Source organism: Gossypium hirsutum, chromosome A01, assembly GCF_007990345.1.
Source record: "Gossypium hirsutum isolate 1008001.06 chromosome A01, Gossypium_hirsutum_v2.1, whole genome shotgun sequence".
Lineage (NCBI taxonomy): Eukaryota > Viridiplantae > Streptophyta > Magnoliopsida > Malvales > Malvaceae > Gossypium > Gossypium hirsutum.
The window spans coordinates 61,018,826-61,044,378 of NC_053424.1; the positions used below are offsets into that span (position 1 = coordinate 61,018,826).

Genomic DNA, 25,553 nt, shown 5'->3' on the forward strand with positions numbered 1-25,553 from the left:
TTGGTTCAAAGCTCAGTCTACCATGCAAATTCGTTTAACTTTAACATATTTTCACTAAGTGAAGGTTCAATTGTAAGACACCTTCATTTATGCAAATTGATTTCGAGGAATATTAAAATTTAAAATACTTTGAAAATGGGGGGAAATTGTTGGAACATTTTCAAATATTTATAGTGTTCCAATAACTATAAATGAATGGGTGTAACTAATCAAAAGATAAATCTTTCGGTCATTGGTCAAAAGTTATATCATTTGATTTTTGAAAAAGAATTATAACTATTCAAACAATATTATTTGAATAATTATAATATTAAATGAATAATTATGTTTTTTTAAAGATATTATTATTAAGAAAGACACTTGTCAAAAGATGTTTCTATGAAGAAATATGAAAATTCCTATAAATAGGAATTAGATTTCATTTGGAAATTACACCAACAAGTTCTAAAAGCTTTTTCTATCCTTCCTCATTTTTTAATATTATTAGATTGTTCTATAAAGAGTTACCGTAGAAATTCTTTGTAGAAATTCTTTGTAGAAATTGAATTTCTTGTTATTCATTACTCAGTACTTAGTGGACTATTCTCATCAGTGCAAAACACAAATAGTCATCGGCTTCATTATATCCTCGAAGTTAATTTGCTTGAAACTCTTTTGTACACCGAATATAGGTGGGGCAAATATAACTTTAAAAATAGTGGGCTTGATACAACCTTAAAGCCTTGTCCTATTTCTTCATTTTCTATATGTTCAAAATTTTTCTCATCGGAGATTTATACTAACAAAGATTTCATTTCTAGACCTATTAAGTTGGCTTATTACATTTGTGATGTTAAAAAGTGTAAGGATGAAGTTCGTTGAAATCATTTTGAAGTTGTGAAAAAGCTTCCATTTTAAAAAACTTCTTAAAAAATTTCTATTTTTTGAAAATTTAATATTTTTAGTAATTTTTCATTTTTGGAAACTTTAATTTTTAGAAAGCTTTCATTTTTCTTCATTTTCTATTTCTTTTAAAGTTAGCCATTTTAAAGGAAATCCTAAAATTTTTATGGATAAACATTTAGCTTCTAAAAGATGACATGGCAATATCTAACAACATTTCAAGTCAAATTCAGAATTAAAAAAGTTGTCATTTTTGAAATTTTAATGAGAGTGCAACTCTTTTCTCATTTTTATTTCTTTCTATTTTAAATTTCTTGAACTAAAATTATTAGTTTTTAGGATAATGAGAAGCTATTTATTTAATTTTTCAATTGGGTCATGATAGATGTTGTACTTAGTTTTAATGGTGTGTTTTAGGGTTTGGTAAGTTCATTACAAGGTTCCACCCATGTTGGTTGCTTTCACTTGTTTTGGATTAATTTTATTTGTTAATTTTGCAGGCCATTCAAGGGAACTACCTATGAAGATTTGGACGTTCAAGCAGCTCACATCCCATGCAAAGTTAGGCCTTCACAAGTCCAATAGGTGGCCGGCCATATGAAGCTTGCTTGGGGGTTTAGTCTTGAAGAGATTTGGTTGAAACAAATGAAAGGAGGATAATTGATGCGAAGCACTTGCATAGTCAGCCATAAGAGAGGATTTATTGAGATTAAATTCTTGTTTTATATGTAATATTTACATTAATTACATTAATGCTTTAATTCTATTAGCTAGAACACAAAGTTTTTAGTGGTTAGAGAGTGCTTTTTTTACATGTTTGTTAGATATTAATTAGGCGATATTATTTACATTAAACTCTGTAATTTGACACGTTGGCTGCCCCTCATTCAATAAAGTGATGTTTTTCTTCGATTTGCGTGAAGCATTTGGTAGAATTGAGTGATTAAATTCTTAATTATTTTGGAGTTTTGCTTGCTTTCATCCATTTCAAAGAGATGTAAACTCTTCAAGTCTCCAAGTCCAATTATTGATGCTTTTGGATACGAGTTATCTTAGGGTTATATAAGGCTACTTTTTTTTTCCTATTTTTTTTTGAACTTCTTTATACTTATTTGTTTAATTCAAATCTTGCTTCTTTTTTATTTTTATTTTTATCTTCAATCCATCACACTTGTAGCAGGGCGAAGCTAAAATAACTTTGTAGGGGCCGAATAAAATTTTAAATTTTTATAGATTATATCTTTATAATTTTTAAAGAATTAAATCAAATTTTTATAATTTTAGGGGTTTAAAGTATAATTTTACTTTTATTAATTTAAAATTTAGAGGACTTAAATGACAATTTTTCATTTTAGGGGGTCGGGGCCCATGCCAGCCCCCCTAGGCCTCTGACTTATAGCCTAAAACATATTTAGTAGCTCTATTTAAAGGTGTTCATGAGTCAAGTCGAGTTTAATCATGATATTAACATACATTATACTTGCTCAAGTCCAGTTTGGCTTGAAATATGAGTTTAAAATTTTACCTAAATTTGTCCATATCTATAAATAGCTAACTCAATCTCATTTTAGATCCACTTTTTTTTATTTTTAAAAAAATTATATAATTTTTAATTTAATATTTAATAATTTTATATATTTTTTTATTTATGAAAATTTTATATATAGTCATCTTAACATTTTTTAATAATTACATTATAGTAGTATATAATACTATTAAAAATTTAAATTTTATGTATAATAAATTACATGATATATAAAAACAACATAATATAAGATATTACAATTGAAAAATCTCTATCGAGTCGAGCTTGGATTTTGAATGTTCAAACTCAAGTTTAGCCCATATTTTAAATTGGTCTAATTTGTTTGCCCAAACTCAAATTTTAAGAACTATTACTTTTGTCCTAACCCTCCTGTAATAACCTGATTTAAACCCTAATCTGAACGGTGATTTCGGGACCACGAATCCGAGTCGAAAAATATTTTAAAATTATTTTTTGTGTTTATTTTGTGTGAATTTATATCTGTAAAATTTTCGTGAATTAATTTTGTCATTTAGGTGCCCGATTAAATAAAAGGACTTAAATCGCGTAAATTGAAAATTTGGTAGTTTAATTTATAAAGGGCCGAATTGTTAGTGGCTTTTAAGGATGAGGGATTTATGTTGTAAATAACCTATAAAGATATTAGTGGGACGGTTAAAGACTTATAATATGTGGTTTTTAATATTAAATTATTAAGGTTATAAAAGTAAGTTAATTATTAAAGCATATATATGATATAATATCATAAAATAAACTATGTTTTTCATTCTCTCTTGCACCGAATATAAACAAAAAGAAAAAGAAAGAACACAAGACTAAATTCGGCCATCTTCCAAGCAAAAATCAAGGTTCGTTCTTTGTCGGTTTTTGATAATTTTCTACGTTTTTGAGATTGTTGCTTCGAGTACTACAAAACCCATACTTGAATTTTTGATTTTGATGGATATTTTGAGTTGTTCCATTGTTGATAACTTGTGATTTTTGTTGTTTGATGATGAAAAATGAAAGATATGTTTTAGATTAACATATTTTGTATTGGAGTTTTTGATGATTTTGAGTAATTAGGACTTAATTGCAAAAATAATAATTTGGGGGACTAAAATGTGAAATTAATGAATTATAAGGGCTTGTATGGACATGGGTAATATTCGACCTAGCTTGGGTGTGGAGAAATTTGATGTATTTTGTGTTTTGTGTAATAGGGACTAAATTGTAAAAATTGTAAATATCAGGGGTAAAATGATAATTTGCCCATTTATGTGTTTTTGGATTAAATTGAATGAAAATATGTTTGAATGAGCTTAATTTGAATATGTTTATATCAAGAACCAAAGAAATCAGATTTGGATCGGGGAAAAACAAAAGTTGTCGACTAGCAGCCCTGTCCCGTTTTACGACATCCGAGGTACATTTACTAGCAAATAGACATGTTTATTGGTAACTTAATGTTATATTTACTTGTTGTTTTGAAATTTTAGAAACTAAATATATTATGGCCGAATGTGATTGAATGTGGCTATTACACTTCCGAGTTCGATTCGACCGAGTTACGACGTCCGAAAGCCCCGTATGAACCTTAGGAATAGCTAGGATACATATGTCATGACATAGGATTCCAATATATGAGTGCAGGTAAGTCCATGACATCAATTTGTGATTTTGATATGTGTTTACGAGTAAGACCCTGTCTGGGACAGTGGCATCAATATGTGGCTACATGTAAGACCATGTCTGGGACGTTGGCATTGTACGATATATGTGTGAATTATCCGAGTGTCCTACCCAATTCCAAGTGGTTCATCAGACTGAGGTAAACATAATCGGATGTGTTGGATGAGCAAAAAGGGACAAGTATGATTTAGTTTATTGGTTATCGATGATAAGGTAAGTATGTGACTTATTGATAAAATGCATTATCTATGATATAAAGGATAAACTTCCTTGGTTCAAATATGTATTTTCGGCCTTGAACGAATGGTGTATTTATTATGGAAATGATTCTTTAATTGCATTTATATGAGCCTATGAATATTCGGCTATGAAAGTAAATTATGTACATGATCATATAACCGGATCTTTGAGCTTATATAAATTTGTATAGTTGACTTGTGAATGAGTAGTAAATATACTATGAATAGTTCTTGTGTATATATGTATGAGTGATAATGTATATATGCGGTTATATGGTTAACTTATGTAGTAAAATTTTATTAAATATAAGAGTTTTTCATTTTGTGTAGGGGAACTAAGTGTAATAGGAATATTCGGCTTTGGTGGTTAAATGATACTATGTTGGTTTTAACTATTTATACATTCGGTTAAATGGAATTATGAAAGGAAATAATTATATATGCTTAAAAATACTGCATATGAATGTACCTATAAATGATTGGATTTAAATGTACAATGATAAAATATTCTGATTAGTTTTGCTAATTCTGTTAATATCATTGAGTTATTTATTCGCTTATAACTTACTAAGCTGAAATAGCTTATCGTGTGAATATTTTAGCTTATACATGCCATAATTTCTAATTCAACTTATAAAAGTATCCAAAGTAGTGGATAGTGAAATAGCTCGGGGATCGTCTACGAAGCTCATCACACTATCTACTACTTTAGGTACTTTTATAAGTTGAATTAGAAATTATGGCATGTATAAGCTAAAATATGTTTTGGAAATGTTAATTTGGAGGTTGTATATAAAGCTATGTGAAAATGGCTAAGCAATTATCCTTAAAAATTATCTATGTTAAGCTTGATCTTTGCCCACTCTACCTTATAATTATGTGACATGTTTGTATGAACTTGTGTTAGGTATAGCATGTGCTGAAATATGGATATTGCCATGTTCCTATTCGGTTTATGCAAATGGGATTGAATGTTCACTAATTTTGATTGATGATAAATAGTGTATAGATATTTTGTGGACAACTGATGTGTTTAAAAGTTATATACTTTATGTTAAGTAAGGTTTCTACTGCGGGTAAGACACATGTTTTGTGTGTACCTTATTTTATTGGTTTGGTTTTCATATTTTGTATGGGATTATATATATATATGAGAATGTCATTTAGATAAATTAATATGTTTGCATGCATATTTATGAGGTTGCCATATGGGTTAAATCAACCTTAGTATTAGGTAGTTAAAAATTTAAGTTAGTTGGATATTATAAATGGATATATGTGACTGAGTATTTGATCATGACATACAGATGGATCCTTATATGTCTTGTTATATATATTTATAGATGTTTGTATTATGATTGGGTTGCAAACATGCATGATTATATTGATTCATTGAATTTTTTTTCTAAAGCTACGAAATTATGCAATTTAGCTTGTGATAGCAGAATAGCTATAGAATGGAACGGATTTTCTTTGTATATTCCTAAATGTTTGAGTTTAGTTTGTGTAATTATATAATACATGCAAAGTTGATAAAAATTTAGGAATAAAATCCGCACCAATGATTTAATATGGATGCATAAAATGATCGAACATAATTTAGGTAATTTAGTGGACATAATTTAGGTAATTTAGTGGTTTAAGTACAATTTATCTTGTCTTATTTATTTTAGGTGTTCAAAATGTTTCGAACTTTGATACGGATAATTGTGTGTAAAGTTTATACTATCGTATGAAATGTTCCCGATTTATTAATGAAGTCGGTATAGACATTTATATTAATAAATATTTGTATAAGCAATTTGTATGATCGGTAATGTCTCGTAACCCTAGCCTGGCGACGGATACGGGTTAGGGGTGTTACACCTCCCAAATTTCAAACGAGTTTTAAGACTTGAACAAACAATAGGCTTATCGACAAGTGTAACCCTAATTATTACTTTGTTGTCTAACTTGGTGTTTCTTATTCTATCAAGATCTGAATTCAAATCATTCTAATTAGAAATTATTCAAGTCTCATCAATTACCGTAATCAAAATTTAGTAAATGATAAGCATTTCTTGCCACATTTGTTTTGCAGTTATGCCTGGTGAGTCCCCAGATATAAAAAAGCAGGGGCACTCTAAAATCTGAACACCTTCACTCTCCTGTGCTGCAATTGTAAAAGTGAGAGGAGGTTGTGTATCTATATTCTTGTTCCAGTAAATACATGATGTTACTTAACAAACTTAAAGTAAGCAACGCAAAGCTATTCAAATAATCAAACCAAGTTGAATTTTTTTATCACTGATGACATTACTTGTGATGCAAAAGGATGCAATGCACACCATCCTTCATCCTACCAAAATCAGATTACTTGATAGCTTAGTTAAACCATACACAAAGAACAAGCAACACACCCACACAGCTCAAACTTAAGGAAGTAGTACATTCTAACACTATTTTTGAATTAGAATGACGACCAGAAAATTCAGAAACTCCTCCCACAGAATTTTGATTAGACATGGTGCATGAGTCCTATAGTTAATTAAGCTGAGTGATAGAAAATAGTAGAAAAATGGTTACTCACAGCCCAAGTGAAAAGCAACGTGACATCTGTAGTCGCCTTTCCAGTATTATATAGCTGAAATTTCAAAACTCAACTGATCAATTCCAAAGCAAGTAGTTAATCATGCCAAACCAAATTTCTACAACGACTCATTCTCACAGTTGTTGGAATTCCTAAGATTAAGGACAGAAAACTTACCCTATTACTAGGAGTTGCCTTGTAAATAGAAACTAATCTCAGTCACTGATTCTTAAGAAGTTACTATTTTTTAGGGATTGTTTCCTTGTTTATGTTAATTCCTCTCTTTATAGTTGTAAACTAATTAGCAGAATGATAACAATCTTTTCTCTAAGTTTGTTCATGGTATCAAGAGCTTTAGGATTCATTAGATCCTGTTCATTCGTCTCTAATCTCCCTTCTTAAAAATCCCTCCGGTTTAGTCCTCCTCCTATGGGTGACGTCAATGAAACTCTGTCTGTAACTGAGACTTCACAAATAACTCAGAATGTCAATCAGGGAATCACTCAAGGTGAACTGAATTCCTCCCTTATAATCACCAATCATCGGCTCGATGGGAAGAACTTCTTGTAATGGTCACAATCGGTCCTTATGGTGATTCGTGGTTGTGGCAAATTAGGGTACATCAATGGAAAAATTTCACGGCCAACCACAGCTGACCCGACTTATGCCACTTGGGAACTCAACAACTCGATTGTAGTGGCTTGGCTAATTAATTCGATGGAAGGCCATAAAAGCCGCACCTATCTCCTTTTCAAAACTGCAAAAGACATGTAGGATGTAGTCAAAGAAAACTACTTAGATCTTGGAAACGCCTCCCAAGTATTTGAGATCAAGCTTAAGTTAAAAGATATCCAACAAGGGACACTCGAAGTAACTCACTACTACAATAATCTGAAAATTTTGTGGTAGGAACTGGATATGTACTATAAGGCAAATTGGGGTGAAGGCTTGGAACACACCAAGTTTATGACTCACCTCAACAATGAATGTCTTTATGAGTTTCTAGCAAGACTGAACTGTGAGTTAGATGAGGTCCGTGGCCAAATTCTAGGCAGATCACCTCTCCCAACCATCGGTGAAGTATTTGCAGAAGTTAGAAGAGAAGAAAAGTGCTGTCTTGTCATGATGGGAGACTCAAAGGAACCTAAACCTGTGACACCTCTTGGCAACCGGCCTACTGAGACCTCTGCCCTCATCTCCAGAGGTCCACAGCCACAAAAATCACGTGCTAGAAATAATTCTAGATCAACCAGACTATGGTGTAACCACTGCAACCGTGTTGGTCATACAAGGGAAAAGTGCTTCAAACTCTATGGCTATCCTGAAAAAAACAAAAGGATAATAAGACTGCCCTGTTATCCTCCACTGCTGTAGATGATGTTCTCAATGTTTTCCTAACCAAAACCCAACTTGAGACTCTCCATAAGATACTTGGTACTTCCATTGCTCATGGATCTCTAGCCACCCAAGGTACTGCCCTCAGTATTGCCTTTGAATCTAATAATCAATCCTCTTGGATACTCAATTTGGGTGCCTCTCATCACATGACAGGTAACTCCACTTTGTTTCACACCTACACCCCTTGTCACAACAAGTCCCGAATCCGCATAACTGATGGTTCTTACTCACCTATGGCTGGAGTAGAAGAAGTAAAAATAACAGAGAATTTTTCTCTCGATAAAGTCCTATATGTCCCAAACTTGCCCTGCAATTTACTTTCAATCAGTAAACTTACTAAGGATGAAAAACTTCTTGCTGAATTTTTTGCAATTAGTTGTGTGATACATGAACAGAAATTGGGGAGGATGATTGACACTGTTAAAGTTGATGATTGACTATATGTTTGGAATAAAGATAGCACACAAGGAGGATTGACTTTATCCACTTCAAAAGAGGACATGATTATGTTATGGTACCATAGGTTAGGGCATCCAAACTTTTTGTATTTGAAGAAACATATTCCACTGTTATTTCAAAATAAAAATATTAATTTCTTGAAGTGTGAAATTTGCCAATTATCCAAATATACTCGTGTGCCATACCCATTAAAACCATATATCCAATCCAAATCATTTTCATTAGTCCACAATGACCTATGGGGAGTTAGTCGAGTGAAAAATATTACGAGGGCTAGGTGGTTTATAACATTCATTGATGATCACACTAGGGTCTTTTAGGTCTATCTCCTCAAAGAAAAATCTGAAACACCCAAAGTATTCCAAAATTTTCACTCAATGGTTCAAACCCAGTTCAAATCTACCATACATGCTCTCCACACTGACAATGGGAGAGAATACTTTAATTCTGTCTAAGCTCATACTTTTCTGACCAAGGCATCATATACTAAAGCTCTTGTCCTAACACTCCTCAACAAAATGGGATCTCCGAGAGAAAAAGTCGACATCTCCTTACTGTGGCTCGAGCCATAATGTTCACCATGAATGTTCCAAAATACTTGTCGGGAGAGGCTGTCCTCACTGCCTGTTATCTTATAAACTGAATGCCATCAAAGGTCCTCAATTTCCAAACACCTCTAAATACCCTTCTAAAGGCCTTTCCTCTATCTCGTGTTCCTAATCTTCCAGCCAAAATATTCGGTTGCAAAGCTTTTTTCCATAACCATCAACCAAATCAATCCAAACTTGATCCTCGAGCCAACACCTACATCTTCATTGGATATTCCCCCACACAAAAAGGCTATAAGTGTTACTCACCAACCTTGCGCCAAATGTTTGTCTCTCGGGATGTTACCTTCTTTAAAAATGAACCATACTTTGCAACATCTCATCTTCAGGGGGGGACTTTCAATGAAGATGAGACCCTTACTACTCTCCTCATTAAACCTCATGATCCTACCACTACTATCACAAACAAGCCTAACAACCAAGGTGCTATGGTAATCCCAGATATAGATACTGTTTCCCTTGTGCAGCAAGAAGTTAGCACGATACCTCCCAATAACAATACCACCATTGAAGTGCAACAGCCCCCTGATCAAGGAAAACAGCAAAAACAAGTTCCCGAAATATAGGTTTACTCTCGATGGAATCGTTCTCCTGAAACTGATACAGCAGTGCCAATTGCATCCCCAACCGATGACTGTTTTAAAATAGAAGTCTCACCTCCATCACCATCCATCTATCTTCCAATTGCAGTTCGAAAGGGCAGAATGAGCTACACTCAACACCCTATTTCTTGGTTTGTGTCCTATGGAAATTTATCTAAGTCTTACAAAGCTTTTGTGACTAATGTTGATTCTATAAAAACTCCAAAAAATATAAAAGAGGCTCTTGAATCAGTTGAGTGGAGACAAGCTGTGATGGAAAAAATGAAGGCCCTCAAAAACAATGAAACATGGGAAGTCTCGGATCTACCTGAGAAAAAAAAACAGTAGGATGCAAATGGATCTTCACTATGAAATTTAAACCCGATGGCCGTATTGACCGATACAAAGCTCGACTTATGGTTAAAGGCTTCACCCAAACTTATAGTCTTGACTACGACGAGACGTTTGTACCGGTTGCCAAGCTAAACACCATTCGAGTCCTTCTATCTCTTGCTGCCAACCTTGATTGGCACTTGACTCAATTGGATGTAAAGAATGCTTTTCTCAACGGGGAATTAAATGAGGAAGTGTACATGGATTTCCCACCCGGGTTTGAAGAAAGCAAGGGCCAAGTGTGTAAGTTGAAGAAGTCCTTGTATGGGCTAAAACAATCTCCACGGGCGAGGTTCAACCGATTTGCAAAAGCTATGACCAGCAGAAATTACATTCAATGGCAGGTAGACCACACCATGTTCTACAAGCACTCGAAAAAGGGGAAATGCTGCATCCTCATCGTTTATGTGGACGATATAATATTAACAGGAGATGACTCAAGCGAAATTGTGAGGTTGAAAGAATTCCTTGGTACAGAGTTTGAGTTTAAAGACTTGGGGAATCTTAAATACTTTCTTGGTATGGAGGTAGCAAGGTCCCAAATAGGTATTTCCATCTCCCACAGGAAATATGTTCTTGATCTACTGTTAGAAGTTGGTTTGATAGGATACAAACCAGCCGAAAATCCTATGAAATTTAACCTTAAATTGAGAACTGATAAGGATGGAGAAGAAATCGACAGGGGGAGATATCAACGACTAGTAGGAAGACTCATCTACCTATCTCACACCCATCCAAACATAGCTTTCAGTGTGAGTGTTATCAGTCAGTACATGCATGCCCTAAGGGAGAAGCACTTGGAAGCTGCATATAGAATATTAAGGTATCTGAAAGGAACTCCTGGTAAAGGCTTGCATTTCAAGAAAACTGTCAACTAGAATGTGGAAGTCTACACTGATGCAGACTAGGCAGGTTTTGTTAACGATAGACGCTCTACAAGTGGCTATTGTAGTTATGTTTGGGGTAACCTCGTGACGTGGAGAAGCAAAAAATAGTCTGTTGTAGCACGCAGCAGTGCAGAGGTAGAGTATTAAGCACTATCTCATGGTATATGCGAAGGAGTTTGGATACAAAGACTTATGGGGGAACTAAAAGTGCCTTACACCAGGCCTATGAATATGTATTGTGACAACCAGGCAGTTGTCAGCATAGCACATAATCCTGTGCATCACGATCGCACCAAACATGTGGAAATAGATTGCCAATTTATAAAAGAAAAAATACACTCAGGAGAAGTGTGCATCACCTACCTACCTACTAAACAACAAGTTGCAGACGTGTTAACTAAAAGTTTGAACAGAAACATGTTTGAGGAACTTATTGGCAAGCTGGGTTTGATAAACATCTACACTCCAGCTTGAGGGGGAGTGTTGGCATTCTTAAGATTAAGGACAAAAAACTTACCTTAATACTAGGAGTTGCCTTGTAAATGAAACTAATCTCAGTCACTGATTCTTAAGAAGTTACTGTTTTTTAGGGATTGTTTCCTTGTTTGTGTTAATTCCTCTCTTTATAGCTGTAAACTAATTAGCAGAATGATAACAATCTTTTCTCTAAGTTTGTTCTACAGTGAATGTAAAAACTGAAACAAGAAAGCTGCTTTCTTTGTAATTATCAAGAATAAAAGGTGAAATTTGGCGACAAACAACTTTAAGTGCTAGATCGGGTTCACCTGCATTTTGAGACAACCCTATAAGATGATATGGTCGTAAAAACAAAAAAAAAGAAGAAGAAGAAAAAGCTCACCACTTGATAATGTATGTACCTTCATATACTGTCCATGCCCTTGGGTATAAAGCATGATATGTAGACTTGTTACTCTTCAGATTCCAGTCCCAGGAACCAATTCCTGAGACTGCATTTTCTCTGTTAATGCACATGATATTAGTAACATAAACCTTTTCTTGTTTTAACTCTTAGTTATGCTGAATCAAATTCAAAGCCAGACCACTAACGATGTTTATTTATAATCATAAGCTTACTTGACCAGGTGAGGACTGGCAGGGAACAGTACACTGAAATACTTTTCACCACTGGTGCGTGAAACAAACACCTGCGAGAAACATTTACATTTGATTAAGACGGATAAATATTCCTAGAACTAAAAAGTTGATTTGATATCCTTTCTCTATGGTGTCTATGATATCCAACTTACGGAAAACTGATTTGATAAAACTGGTTTATCTTCACATATTCTAGGGAATAGTTGCCAGAGCTGAAATTCACCTTTGTAACTTCTTCCAATGCTTCCTGCACTGAGGAGACAAAGCAAGCACAGAAAGAGAAAGTGGGTAAATCTGGAAAAAATCAGTGAACTTCTCACTAATTTTGCTATATTTTCCAAACTCTACCACACACTATGTAGAAATATGTCGAAGTTAAATAACATAAATAATCAAAATTTCTTATTTATTAGTAACAATACAGGAATAATTTGGGTTGTCTTAACATTCCAAATAAACATATTAACCATAATAAACTAATAAAAACATTCATTCTTTAATTATAAGCATAGAAGTAAGAACGAAGAGCTACCCGACACCACCTAAAGGAACACCATGAGAAGATGTGATGTAGCGGTTAACAAATGGATCTATAAAACCCCGCTGCAAAAGTAAACATTAAGATGCAATGTCAGAAAAATGGACGAAATGGGGTCGAACTGTCATCTTTACCATGAAAACAAATGAAGCTAGAAAAGACATTTAAAAATACTACCCTTCCATTGCTTGATTGTTCTCTGATATGCTGAAACAGTCTAATACCTATTGGAGCCTATCAAAGCAAAAGAAATTATCTGATTATGAAAATATCAAGAAAAAGGTATGCATTTTCCATATACTTGTATCAAATGCACATTATATTGTAAACAGCTTATACAGCAATATTTGCAACCATAAAATGAGTGTCAAATCTATGTTCCCTATGCACTTCTTATATCACCATCAAACATACTTCATGCTGCAAGAATAGTTTTATACAAATTTGATTTGTAATATAATGGTGCATGATTTTTTGGAAATTGATGGAATAATTAGCAGTTAGGCCTATGAGAAAACTAAATTCTTGAGCACTATATCTGATATCGTGCGGCAAATTTCAAGAGCTAAAATTCATGTACAAAAAAATATGTGAAGAAGATGTTGTACAATTTTATTCACATATTATATTGCTAGCATGATTCTACTTAAACAAGCAGAACTCATATAAAAAAATTCCTATTCCGGGTACAGGAATTTACGTACTTATCAGCGTGGACTAACCACAAGAGGTGCCCTGTCCACAATCCTTGAACCAACCTTCAGCTCAGGTTAACCTATTTTTGTTTAGCCTTTTGGCATATGTGATGTCTCAATGAGCATTAAATGCATTTACTTTTCAGAATGAAAGTTAAACTATGTAATATATACATCGAGAGATTAATGATTTGTAAAGATGACAATAAACTTTTGTTGTCTAAACATACCCTTTGAAGTTTCTCTTAAAAAGTGAGAACGAACCATGTAATATATATCTAGAGATTAATGATAGCTAAAGATTACAGAAACTTTTGTTGTCTAAACATACCATTTGAAGTTTCTCTTGGAAATTTCCTAAACATACCATTTGAAGTTTCTCTTGGAAATTTAGAGTGACATTGAAGGAACACATCCCTCACCATTGAGGTTTCACTTCCAAGTTAGTGATGCAGGTTTCCCGGGGTCAACGTTCAGTCAAACATGCAAAAGCAGTCAGAGATTTAAATATTAGAAAGGGCCTCATAAAGTATAGAAATGCAGTAAAGACATCGACTGTCATTGTTGGTGCAAGAGGCAGCAACAGGCTGTTTTGTATCTTGCTTGAATAGCAAGCCTCGAGCCTTGGTGAAGAAACAAACTCAGAAGCAGAAAAACAGAAAATGAAACTAGCTAGTGAAATAACAGAAAAGAGAGAAGAGGATTGAATGAAAAATGAGCTGATTTCTTTCATTAACACATCAACAAGGCATTAAGCCATTACATATATTAGTCAACAAGTAAAACAAACAAGTAATCACCTAATAACATACCTAACACCACTAAATTGCCTAGTAACTTGGTAAACTTGATTGAAAAACAAAAACTTCTACCTAAACTTGTCATTCAGCACCTAATTACATCAAAATGCAGCTACCAACTAAGTTTGATCCTAACTAAATACAAAACATTCAATTAAGGAAACTAAATGGATAGCTTCAACTTGCTGCACCAATTTTGCTGTTGAAGCACGTTCCTTGCATGGCCACCTTTGCTGCTACATGGGAGCTGACTTCAACACTCCTCCTCAGCTTCTATGCAGCAGACTCCTAGCTCCCTCTTCAGGCTTAGAAATCTTGATACACCAAGAGGCTTTGTGAAGATATCAGCAATCTGATTTTCAGAACTGCAATGGATTAGCTCGATCTCTCGAGCTTGTTCCATTTCTCTTATCACATGGAGTTTGATGTTGAAATGTTTTGTCCTGCCATGGAAGACAGGATTTTTAGCAATAGCAACTGCTGACTTGTTGTCACAATGTATCACAGTTGCTTCATTCTGCTGTAGATTCAAGTCGCTCAAAATTTTTCTCAGCCACATAGCTTGATTAACAGCATTGGCAGCTGCTACATACTCTGCTTCTGCTGTCGATTGAGCCACCATTGTTTGTTTTCTTGAGCTCCAACAAATCATAGCTGAGCCAAGTGTAAAAGCATAGCCAGAAGTGCTCTTCATGTCATCCTTTGAACCAGCCCAATCGCTATCAGTGTAGCCAATCAGTTTCAACTCTTCAGCCTTTCTAAACTGTATTCCATGGTTTAAGGTACCTTTGATGTATCTTAGCACCCTTTTCCCAGCCTTGTAATGTTGCTGGTTACAGCAGTGCATGAACCTTGATAGCATGCCCACAGCAAACAGAATGTCAGGTCTTGTTGCTGTCAAATACAATAAACACCCAACAAGGCTTCTGTAATCTGTTTCACAGACAGATTCATGTTCCTCCTGGCTCGATAGCTTTATGCCAGTAGCCATTGGTGTGCTCACTGGTTTACAATTCTCCATTGAGAATTTAGCCAGCACTTTCAAGGCAAATGTCTTTTGTTTCAAGAAGATTCCTCCTTCTACTTGATTGACTTCCATTCCTAGGAAATATGTCATCAATCCCAGGTCTGACATCTCAAACATTTCCTTCATTCTTGCTTTGAAATCAGCCATCATAAACTTGTCTCCTCCAGTCACTAGAAGATCATCAACATATAGTGACACAATAAGCTGTGTTTCAGCTCCATTCCTCTTAACATAGAGTGTTGGCTCACTAGCACTTCTTTCAAATCCCAAACTGACCAAGTATGAGTCAATTCGAGCATACCAGGCTCGAGGGGCCTGTTTTAGGCCATACAAGGCCTTTCTTAGCCTATACACCAAATGTTCCTTACCAGGCACTATAAAACCTGGGGGTTGCTCGATGTATATCTCCTCTTCTAGGAATCCATTGAGGAATGCAGACTTGACATCCATTTGGTGGATTGTCCACTGGTTCTGAGCAGCAACTGCAATCAGCAATCTGATTGTATCGAGTCTGGCTACTGGAGCAAATGTTTCCATGTAGTCCAGACCATACCTTTGACTGAAGCCCTTTACAACTAGCCTGGCCTTTAGCTTGTTTAAACTTCCATCCGCATTGTGCTTCACTCGATAGAACCATTTTACACCGATAGTCTTTCTGTTGGCAGGTTTTTCAACCAACTCCCATGTCTGATTCTTTACAATCATGTTGATTTCATCAACCATAGCTTGTTTCCAACCTTCATCTGCCTCAGCCTCTTCAAAACTGCTAGGTTCTGCTATTGCAACCTGTGCCCTTTCATAAATATCTTCTAGGGGCCTTGTGCTTCTCACAGGCACATCATCAACATCCATTTCAGGTTCTAGCTGCTCAAGTTCCAGCAGGCTTTTTCATCAAAGATGACATCTCTGCTCACTTGGACTTTGTTTGTCAAGGGATCCAGAACCCTGTAGCCCTTTTTGACTGAGCTGTAGCCTACTAGAACACCTGGTTGAGCCCTTTTAGAGAGCTTGTCTCTCTTTGCTACTGGTATTTGTGCATAACACAAGCAACCAAACACCTTCAGATGTGCCAAGGAAGGCTTGAAACTGAACCAAGCCTCGAAGGGTGTCTCGGATGCAAGAGCTTTGGTAGGAAGCCTATTCTGAAGGTAAACAGCAGTGTTTACTGCCTCAGCCCACATGGTCTTGGGCAGTTTCTTTTCAAACAGGAGACATCTGGCCATATCCATCAGACTTCTATTCTTTCTTTCAGCTACCCCATTCTGCTGAGGTGTGTAGACATTTGTAAGCTGATGTTTGATACCAGCATCATTGCAAATGGCTTGAAACTGAGCTGAAATGTACTCAGTGCCATTGTCAGCCCTTATCGATTTCAGCTTGGAACCTGTTTCTGTTTCTACAGCATTTTTAAACTTCACAAACACTTGAGCCCTCAAACTTGTGTTTTAAAAAGAAAATCCAGCAAAACCTTGTAAGATCATCAATAAAGAGGATGAAATACCTGTTTTTGCTGAGTGATTCAGTCCTCATCGGGCCACATACATCAGAGTACACCAGCTGCAGTCTTTTAGTAGCTCTCCAAGCTGAATTTGTAGGAAATGGCAGTCTTGCCTGTTTCCCCATTTGGCAAACTTCACACACATCATCATGCTCCACTGAGCTGGTGAAGTTCTCTGCCAAGCCCTCTTTGGCCAATCGAGCCATTGATCTGAAGTTGGCATGTCCAAGCCTTTGATGCCAAAGCTTGGAGTCTTCAACAGAGGCTGTGTAGGCTGAGTTTGAGTCATTTGCCCAGTGAACCTCAAAGCATTTATCAGTCATTGTGACTGTCATAAGGCTTGATCCACTTGGATCAGTAATGTGGCATTGTTTATCCTTGAACACAACAGAATAACCTTTCTCGAGCAGTTGAGCTATGCTGAGAAGGTTTCTGTCAATCTCTGGCACTAACAGCACATTTGGAATGATCTTGTTGCCTGTGGGAGTACATATCAGCACTTCTCCTCTTCCTTCAGCCCTTATAAACTGACCATTTCCAACCTTGACCTTGGTTTTATAACGTCTGTCCAAGGTTTTAAACAAGGAGGCATCTGGTGACATGTGGTTAGTGCAACCACTGTCCAGCAACCAGCCTTTTGAGCATTTCTTCTCAGCAGCTAAACAGGAAACAGCAAAGACCTGTTCTTCTTGGTCACTACTGTCCTCAGCCACTCGAGCTTCAACCTTTAACTGCTGAAATTGATTCTGCCTTGGCTTACTTCTGTTTTTACAGACCCTTTCAACATGGCCCTTCTTCTTGCAGTGTTGGCATACTGCATCTGGCCTAAACCAGCATCTGTCTTCTGGATGGCCAGGCTTCTTGCAATATCTGCAGGGCTGGTCATTGCTCCTTGCAGCATCAGGCTTAGGCCTGTTTTTCCAAGGCTTTTTGCCTCTTTGAGCATTGGTGCTCGAGGCTTCTCTGGCCTTGGCTTGAAATGCACCTTCTTGGTGATCTTCAGCTCTGCTAGCTCTCTTTTGTTCCTGAGCATAGAAGGTGTTGATTAACTCAGTCAAAGAGATGCTAGCAAGGTCTCTTGAGTCCTCTAGGGAGGATATCTTGGCCTCATATCTCTCAGGCAAAGTGGAGAGGACTTTCTCCACAATTCTTGCCTCATCAAAGTGCTCACCTAGGAGCCTTATGCTGTTAACCACTGCCATAATTCTATCAGAATACTGCTTCACTGTTTCTTCTTCCTTCATTTTCAAATTCTCGAAATCCCTTTTCAAGTTTAACAGTTGCTGTTGCCTTGTTCTCTCAATGCCTTGAAACTCCTCCTTAAGCTTATCCCAGGCCTGTTTTGGAGTCTCACAGGCCATGATTCTGGTGAAGATGACATCTGACACACAGTTCTGGATGAAGGACATGGCTTTGTGCCTTTTGGTCCTCTCATCAGCATGTTGCCTAATCTGAGCTACTGTGGGATTAGCCCTCAGTGGTGCTGGCTCAGTATCTGTGTTGACAACTTCCCACAGATCGAAGGCCTGTAGGTAAGTCTTCATCTTGACCAGCCATATGTGAAAGCCTTCTCCATTGAAGACTGGTGGGGATGCTGGTGAAAATCCTGAAGAAGCCATCAGGTTCCTTGATTTGAGGCAACAGGTCCACTAAGACAAGAGCTCTCGATACCAATTATTGGTGCAAGAGGCAGCAACAGGCTGTTTTGTATCTTGCTTGAATAGCAAGCCTCGAGCCCTGGTGAAGAAACAAACTCAGAAGCAGAAAAACAAAAAATGAAACTAGCTAGTGAAATAACAGAAAAGAGAGAAGAGGATTGAATGAAAAATGAGCTGATTTCTTTCATTAACACATCAACAAGGCATTAAGCCATTACATATATTAGTCAACAAGTAAAACAAACAAGTAATCACCTAATAACATACCTAACACCACTAAATTGCCTAGTAACTTGGTAAACTTGATTGAAAAACAAAAACTTCTACCTAAACTTGTCATTCAACACCTAATTACATCAAAATGCAGCTACCAACTAAGTTTGATCCTAACTAAATACAAAACATTCAATTAAGGAAACTAAATGGATAGCTTCAGCTTGCTGCACCAATTTTGCTGTTGAAGCACGTTCCTTGCATGGCCACCTTTGCTGCTACATGGGAGCTGACTTCAACAGTCATCAACATAAGGGATTCATTTGAAAGGTAATTCTTTTGTAGACCCTTCATTTGTATGGTGCAATAAGATAGTGCTGAAGGATTAGTTCAACATGAAAAGAATACAATTTCATGGATCGGCTTACGGTATCTTTGTATGGAGGCTTATATCACAAATGAAATCAGGTCTAGCCTCATACATGAGCAGAGGTAAACTTATAATTGTCCAAATTGTAACACAGAACATAGATTTACCTTCTTTACGGAATGATGAGATGAATCTGTATCTCCTTCGTCAAGACCATTACCCATGAGCGTTATCTCAGACATCTTTCCTGCATTCAAACAACTCACAACCGCAACATGTAAATAACGCATCAATATACTATTACACGCAGCAAGCAGGTGTAGAAAACTTCGATTCAATCCATATTCCTTTCTAGAATTATTTTTCAAGTTTAAACTAATTCGATCAGATTAAGAAACTGAATTTAAGATCCATAGATAAGTAATTCACTACAATGGTACACTGGAAAACATCATACATATGTAGATATATCCATTAAAAACCCGTGTCCCTGCAGTCACCGATCAACATGGCCGATAGAGTGTCATTCACGAAACATCAAAAAATGAGAAAGACGGACAATGAAATCTTTAACCTGAAAAGCTTTGGACAGAAACTGAAATGGGTAAGGGAAAAATTAAGGGATTGGAAGAATGTTGAAAGAAATATCACATTCTCGAATCCTAAAATGATTACAGAAATATAGTGACATGTTAACTAATAAATTAGGAATAAGATGGATGGCGAGGCAGTAAAGTCTCTAACCTCGGAAGGTTTGCCCAAAAACAGAAATGGATACGAGAAATGAAGATCAAATTCTAGTTTAGTTATTTGGACAGTATTATTAATAATAATAAATCTACCACGAATGTTTATGATATTATCAATTTTGAGTAAGTGTCAAAATAATTTGTTATATCAATATAATTAATAATATTATCAATAGTAGAAGTCATATCACAAGCGTTTATAAGTAGAAAATAAATTTAGAATATAAATGTATATTTAAAAAAACAAACAATAAATAATAAAATGAAAGTTTAAAACTAATTAATAATAACACAATAAATATATATGATACTAAAATAAAAAATTAGATTAAATTGTGAGTAAAACAAAATTTAAACATATAAATACAACAAATAAGCTGTTACCATCAATCTTTAGTCGGTGTCTAGTTAACTTGTAAAATAAAGTGTGCATAATAAAATTAAAATGTAAAAAAATTAAAAATAAAGCTTGAGTTGAGTGGTAAGTTTAAAATTTTACTAATGTAATTCACCTGGGGTTCAAATCTCACCATATATATATTTATTGGTCATTTTAAATAAAAAAAACTAAAGTACCTTTGAATAATACAAATTATTTTATGTACAAGAGGATATTTTCGTAATTTCCAAACACTAATTTAGTTAGGGACTTAAATAATAGTAAGTATGGATGTACAATTGATGGAGATAATACAGTATGTATAAGGCAACAAAATTTTAAAAACTAAAATGAAACTTTGGTTTAATGGTAAATTTAATGTTTTATTAATGTAAATAGCATGAGTTAAAATTCAATCACAACTATTTTTTTATTTTTTTAAATAAAAAGATTAAAATACCCTTAAATAATATAAAATTTTTTAATTACAAAAGGATATTTTCATAATTTCTCTAACCAAGTTAATGTCAGGTTGACTCGTGACACCAACTCAATTAGAGACTTAAATAAAAGTATGGATATAATAAACTAGGCACAATTGTAAAAAAGCCCTCAACCTTTGGGGGCTTTTAGAGATACCCCTAACCTTTTTTTCTGAAATTGGCCCTTAACATAACGGATTTTTCAGACATCGACCCAGTTGAAACGGTAACCGTCAGCTGACCGTTAGTCAACAGCCGGTCAAAAAATTTGGTCTATGTGGCATTCCTGTTGACCAATGACGTGGCTCACATTAAAATAAATAAGCTGATGTGGCAAAAAATTAAACAAATTTAATAATCATAAAACAAAAAAAACCCTAAATCCCCAAACCCCTAAATTCGAATCTATTTTCCCAAATTCTAAAATCTCCAAATCATGAAATTCCTTAAATCCCTAACCCCCGAAATCTTTCATTGAATCCCTAACAATCTTCAAATCCCTAAATCTTCAAATACCTAAATTGTTAGCATTCCGAAATCTTCTTGAAATCTATAAAACTTTTACAAATCATATCGTTGAACCCTTAAAACTATTAGGAACGAAAAAGCTTCAACAATCATGAGAGTTTTTGTAACCCAAGATCGAAAGGTAGGTGCTTTTTTATTTGGTTTGTTGGGAAAATAAATTCTATTTTTGGTTTGATTTGTTGGTTATTTGTGATTTAGTATTGCAATTTGAGTGCGACAATGTAGGGTTTGTTTTGTCGATTTTTGATGCGATAGTGGTCCCGATGTTGTTGATAAAACTGTTATAAAAGTTGTAGATGGTTAATTGTGATTTATTATTGCAATTTCAGTGCCAGAGTGTAGGGTTTGTTTTGTTGATTTGTGATGAGATAGTGGTCCAGATGATGTTGATTTCTGTTACCCAAGTAAAAAGATGTTAAAATTGTAGACATGTGTTATTGTTTTGTATTGTATTCAAAGAAGTGGTCCCGATGTAGGTAGTGAGTTTTTTTTTTAATGTTTTTTGCTTAGAAAAATATTTGTTTATTCAAAGCAAATTGTTTTTGCTCAGAAAAGATATTAAAATTGTAGACTTCTATTACTGCTTTGTTTTTTAATTTTTTTTTACTTACAATGTGTTTCTATTTTTTGTAGATGTCATCAGATGATGAATATTATATTATTTTGCATGTGGGTGGGCACTTTGTAAAGGACCTATATGTTAGATATGTAGGTGGGGAAGTGATTAGGCTTAAAGAGGACCCACACACAATATCTTATTTTGAATTATGTAAAATAGTCAAAATTGGGTTAAGGTTTAACACTTTCATGTTAATCTATTTTCATGAGCCTGGTATAGTAGGGTTACAAAATAATCTAAGGGTGATTTATGATGACACTTCAACCATAGCTATGTTGGACTTTTGGGTCAAGTTTAAGGAGATTGAGTTATATGTTGAACATGAGGTTGATAACCCTATAATTGTAGATGATATTTTTTTGTTAACTACTGGGGAGGGTGATGATGAAGGGGTAGAATCTGATGGTGAAGGTGATCTAGAAAAGGTAGAATCTGGTGGGAAGGGTGATGTAGGAGAGGTACAAGCTGATGGGGAGGGTGTGTCTGCTACTGGTATTGAGGTAGATGCAGATATTGGTGGTGGACATATTAGTTTAAGGACTACTGCTGGAGAGGATAATGATAGTGAAGTTGCTGGTAATGAATATGCTGGTGATTTTGCAACATCAGAGGGAGTGGATAATGTTGCTGATGAAAATGTTGATGATTTTGAAACATCAGATGGAGTGGATAATATTGCTGATGAATATGCTGGTGATTTTGCAACATCAGATGGACTGGATAATGTTACTGTTGCACGTAGTGGAGAAGAGGAGGATGGAAATGAGATTGAGGTATGGGACTCAGATGAACATGGAAGCTTGGTTGAGTCCGATGAAGATGAAGAAGATGAAGATGGTGAGAGAAAGAGGAGCAAGTTTCCCTTATACAATGATAAGTTAAAATTTAGTCTGGGAATGTTGTTTAAGGATGGCAAACAGTTTAAGAGTGCAATTCGAAAGGACTTTAAAGAATGTAGAAGACCACTAAAGTTTATTAAGAATGAACCGAAAAGGGTTGTTGTGAGGTGCATTGTTTCCCCTAACTGTTCATGGAGAATTAGGGCTAGCTACAGTCCTGTTGCGAAATGCTTACAAATAAAGATGTTTCAGGATGAGCATCATTGTTCGGTTAGTTTTAAGAACAAAATGGTGACTACTGCTATGATTGCCCAACATTTTGAAGCAACTATCAAGGATCATCCTAAAATGAAGCTAAGGGAAATTCAAAGAAGACGTGCTTCTAAGATGCATGTAAATGTAACCATTGACTGTTGTTATAGAGCGAAGAAAATAGTGAATGAGAAAATGGCCAGGAATCATAAGGATGAATTTGGCTTGCTCTAGGACTATGCTCATGAGTTAAGGTCAAAGATACCAGGAAGCACAATAAAAGTGACTGTTTAAAGGGTGAGAGCAGACTCCCTTCCACATTTTAGGAGGTTTTATGTGTGCTTTGATGCATTAAAGAGAGGCTGGAAAGCGGGGTGTAGGCCACTCATTCGGCTAGATGGTTGCTTCCTAAAAGTCCCATTTAAGAGTGAATTTCTCATAGCTGTTGGAAGAGATGCAAACAACCAAATGTTCCCTATTGCATGGGTTGTGGTTGAAGTGGAGAACACTGATTCATGGGGTTGGTTTCTCAGTCTCCTATCAACTGATTTGGGCTTGAAAGATAGGTATGGGTACACAATTATCAATGACCAACAAATGGTTAGTAAATATGCCATTTTAAGCTTGGTATTGTTTTTTTAATCTGTTATCTGCATTTACCTAAAATTTTATAACAATTTATCTCGTTTATTAATTTGAATTAGGGCCTTGAGATTGCAATTTCTGACATACTACCAAGGGTGGAGCATAGGAATTGTGCGAGGCATGTGTTTGCAAATTGGTCAGGGAGGAAGTTAGTGAAATCTTATGAGTGTGACTTCTGGCAGATTGTAAAGTGCACGACTAAGAGGGAGTGGGAGGATCTATGTTCAGAACTGGAGAAGAAAGTAAGGATGTTTACGATAATTTGATGAAAAAGTCTCCAAAGATGTGGACTAGGGCATTTTTTTGGGACTACTTGTAAATCAGATATAGTTGACAATAATTTGTGTGAAGCATTCAATTCAAGCATTGTCGAAGCTAGGTTCAAAAGCATTATCAGAATGCTTGAGGCTATTAGGACCAAGATGATGACTAGGATAGTACAAAAAAGGAAGTTATGTAATGGATGGAAGCAAAATTATGGTCCATTGGTGAAAGCTAAGTTTGATGCCAATAAGAAGGACTGTGTAGAGTGGCAATTAATATGGAATGGTGAAAATGGATGTGAGTTGAGGAAAGGAAGTTATCAGTATAAAATGGACCTAAGTCAAAGGATATGCAGTTGTAGAAGTTGGAAAATTAGTGGGATTTCATGTTTCCATGCATGTGCTGCCATGTATCACTTAGGGCTTCAACCAGATGAATATCTACATGAATATTATGACATTGATACCTACAAGAAAGCTTACTCTTTTCCAATGCAGCCCATAAATGGGCCACATGGTTGGGAAAAAACTGGTATTCAGTGCTACCTCCTATTGAAAGGGAGATGCCTGGGAGGCCCAAAAAGAATAGGAGGATGGCCAAAGATGAACCCAAAAAATTGAAGCCTGGTCATTTAAGTAGGAAATGTCTACTCATAACATGTACTCAATGTGGCCAACATGACCATAACAAGCGGTCTTGCACAAATTCGAAACAGGTACAGTGTTGTTCTTTAGTTATAAATATTAAGTAAATTTTTTTATTTTATTTTGTCTAACTAATGATTATGTTTAATTTTTTCTAGAAAGATGTACAACCACCTAAACAAAAAGGGAAATCTTCCATTAAAAGGTCAAATACCTTAGATAAATCTAAGGGAAATCTTCCATTTTTTGCAGTAAGTTTCTTCCTTTTACTATTGATATGAGTTATTTTATACATTGTTAATATTACTATAAAATGCTCTTGCAGCCTGGTACTGGACAAACTTCTTCAACACCCAAGTCGCGAAATAACAAGCGAAAGGCTCCTCTCGACCACCTGGGAACACAAGAATCAATTGCAGGAAACACGAGTAAATCATCGTTATTTTGTTTTGAATGACTTTTGCTGTTTGTCTTGTGATTCACTATGATAACTTGCTTTTGAACTTGTGCCATAGTTCATTTATCTATTTGTATCTGTGTCTGTTTTTTATTTTGCAGGACCATCTCGTGACAACTCGTGATCTAAAAAGTACTGTGTAAGGTATTTTGCCTACAACATTTTGGTTTCCGAATACACCATTGTTGAATGTTATTTTTTTGTATTGAAAACCAATATGTTGGTTTTCATTTTGGTCTATGTATAGCTCACTCACATTTTGGTTTTTGGCTGATATAGCATTGATGGTGTATAGGGTAAATGGTGTATAGACTAATCATATGCTTTTGTAAAGTACATTTATAGAAATTGTAAAGTACATTTATCCAAATCATATGCTTAAATGATCAAATTTGTCCTTTTAGTCTTATGTTTATTGTCACTACATTATTTATTAAGCTAAATTAAATTAGGCATAAACAATAAATATTGGTCATTACTTCCAAGCATAAGGTTAAATTACATAAAAAACAACCAATATTTTTCAATCAACATTTGCAACTGCTAG

General features: G+C 35.2%; 1 protein-coding gene across 1 annotated transcript; it reads right to left on the reverse strand.

The window, feature by feature from the left end:
• Positions 1 to 6,683: 6,683 nt before the first annotated feature.
• On the reverse strand, positions 6,684 to 14,133 carry LOC121227909 (non-lysosomal glucosylceramidase-like). Its single transcript, XM_041110853.1, has 7 exons — positions 13,950 to 14,133; positions 13,065 to 13,121; positions 12,882 to 12,952; positions 12,502 to 12,601; positions 12,329 to 12,399; positions 12,112 to 12,212; positions 6,684 to 6,961 (listed from the first exon to the last, which is right to left on the reverse strand). Exons 1-7 carry the CDS (start codon positions 13,995 to 13,997, stop codon positions 6,954 to 6,956), a joined length of 456 nt encoding a protein of 151 aa, XP_040966787.1. The 5' UTR covers positions 13,998 to 14,133; the 3' UTR covers positions 6,684 to 6,953.
• Positions 14,134 to 25,553: the final 11,420 nt, after the last annotated feature.

What these genes read in the sequence shown, in the direction of transcription:
- LOC121227909 (XM_041110853.1), bottom strand. Translation starts at nt 13,997, where the DNA reads ATGTGTTCCTTCAATGTCACTCTAAATTTCCAAGAGAAACTTCAAATG. An exon ending in TTTTATCAAATCAGTTTTCC is followed by an intron (nt 12,400 to 12,501) that starts GTAAGTTGGATA and finishes TGTTTCTCGCAG; the next exon opens with GTGTTTGTTTCACGCACCAG. An exon ending in GCCAGTCCTCACCTGGTCAA is followed by an intron (nt 12,213 to 12,328) that starts GTAAGCTTATGA and finishes GTGCATTAACAG; the next exon opens with AGAAAATGCAGTCTCAGGAA.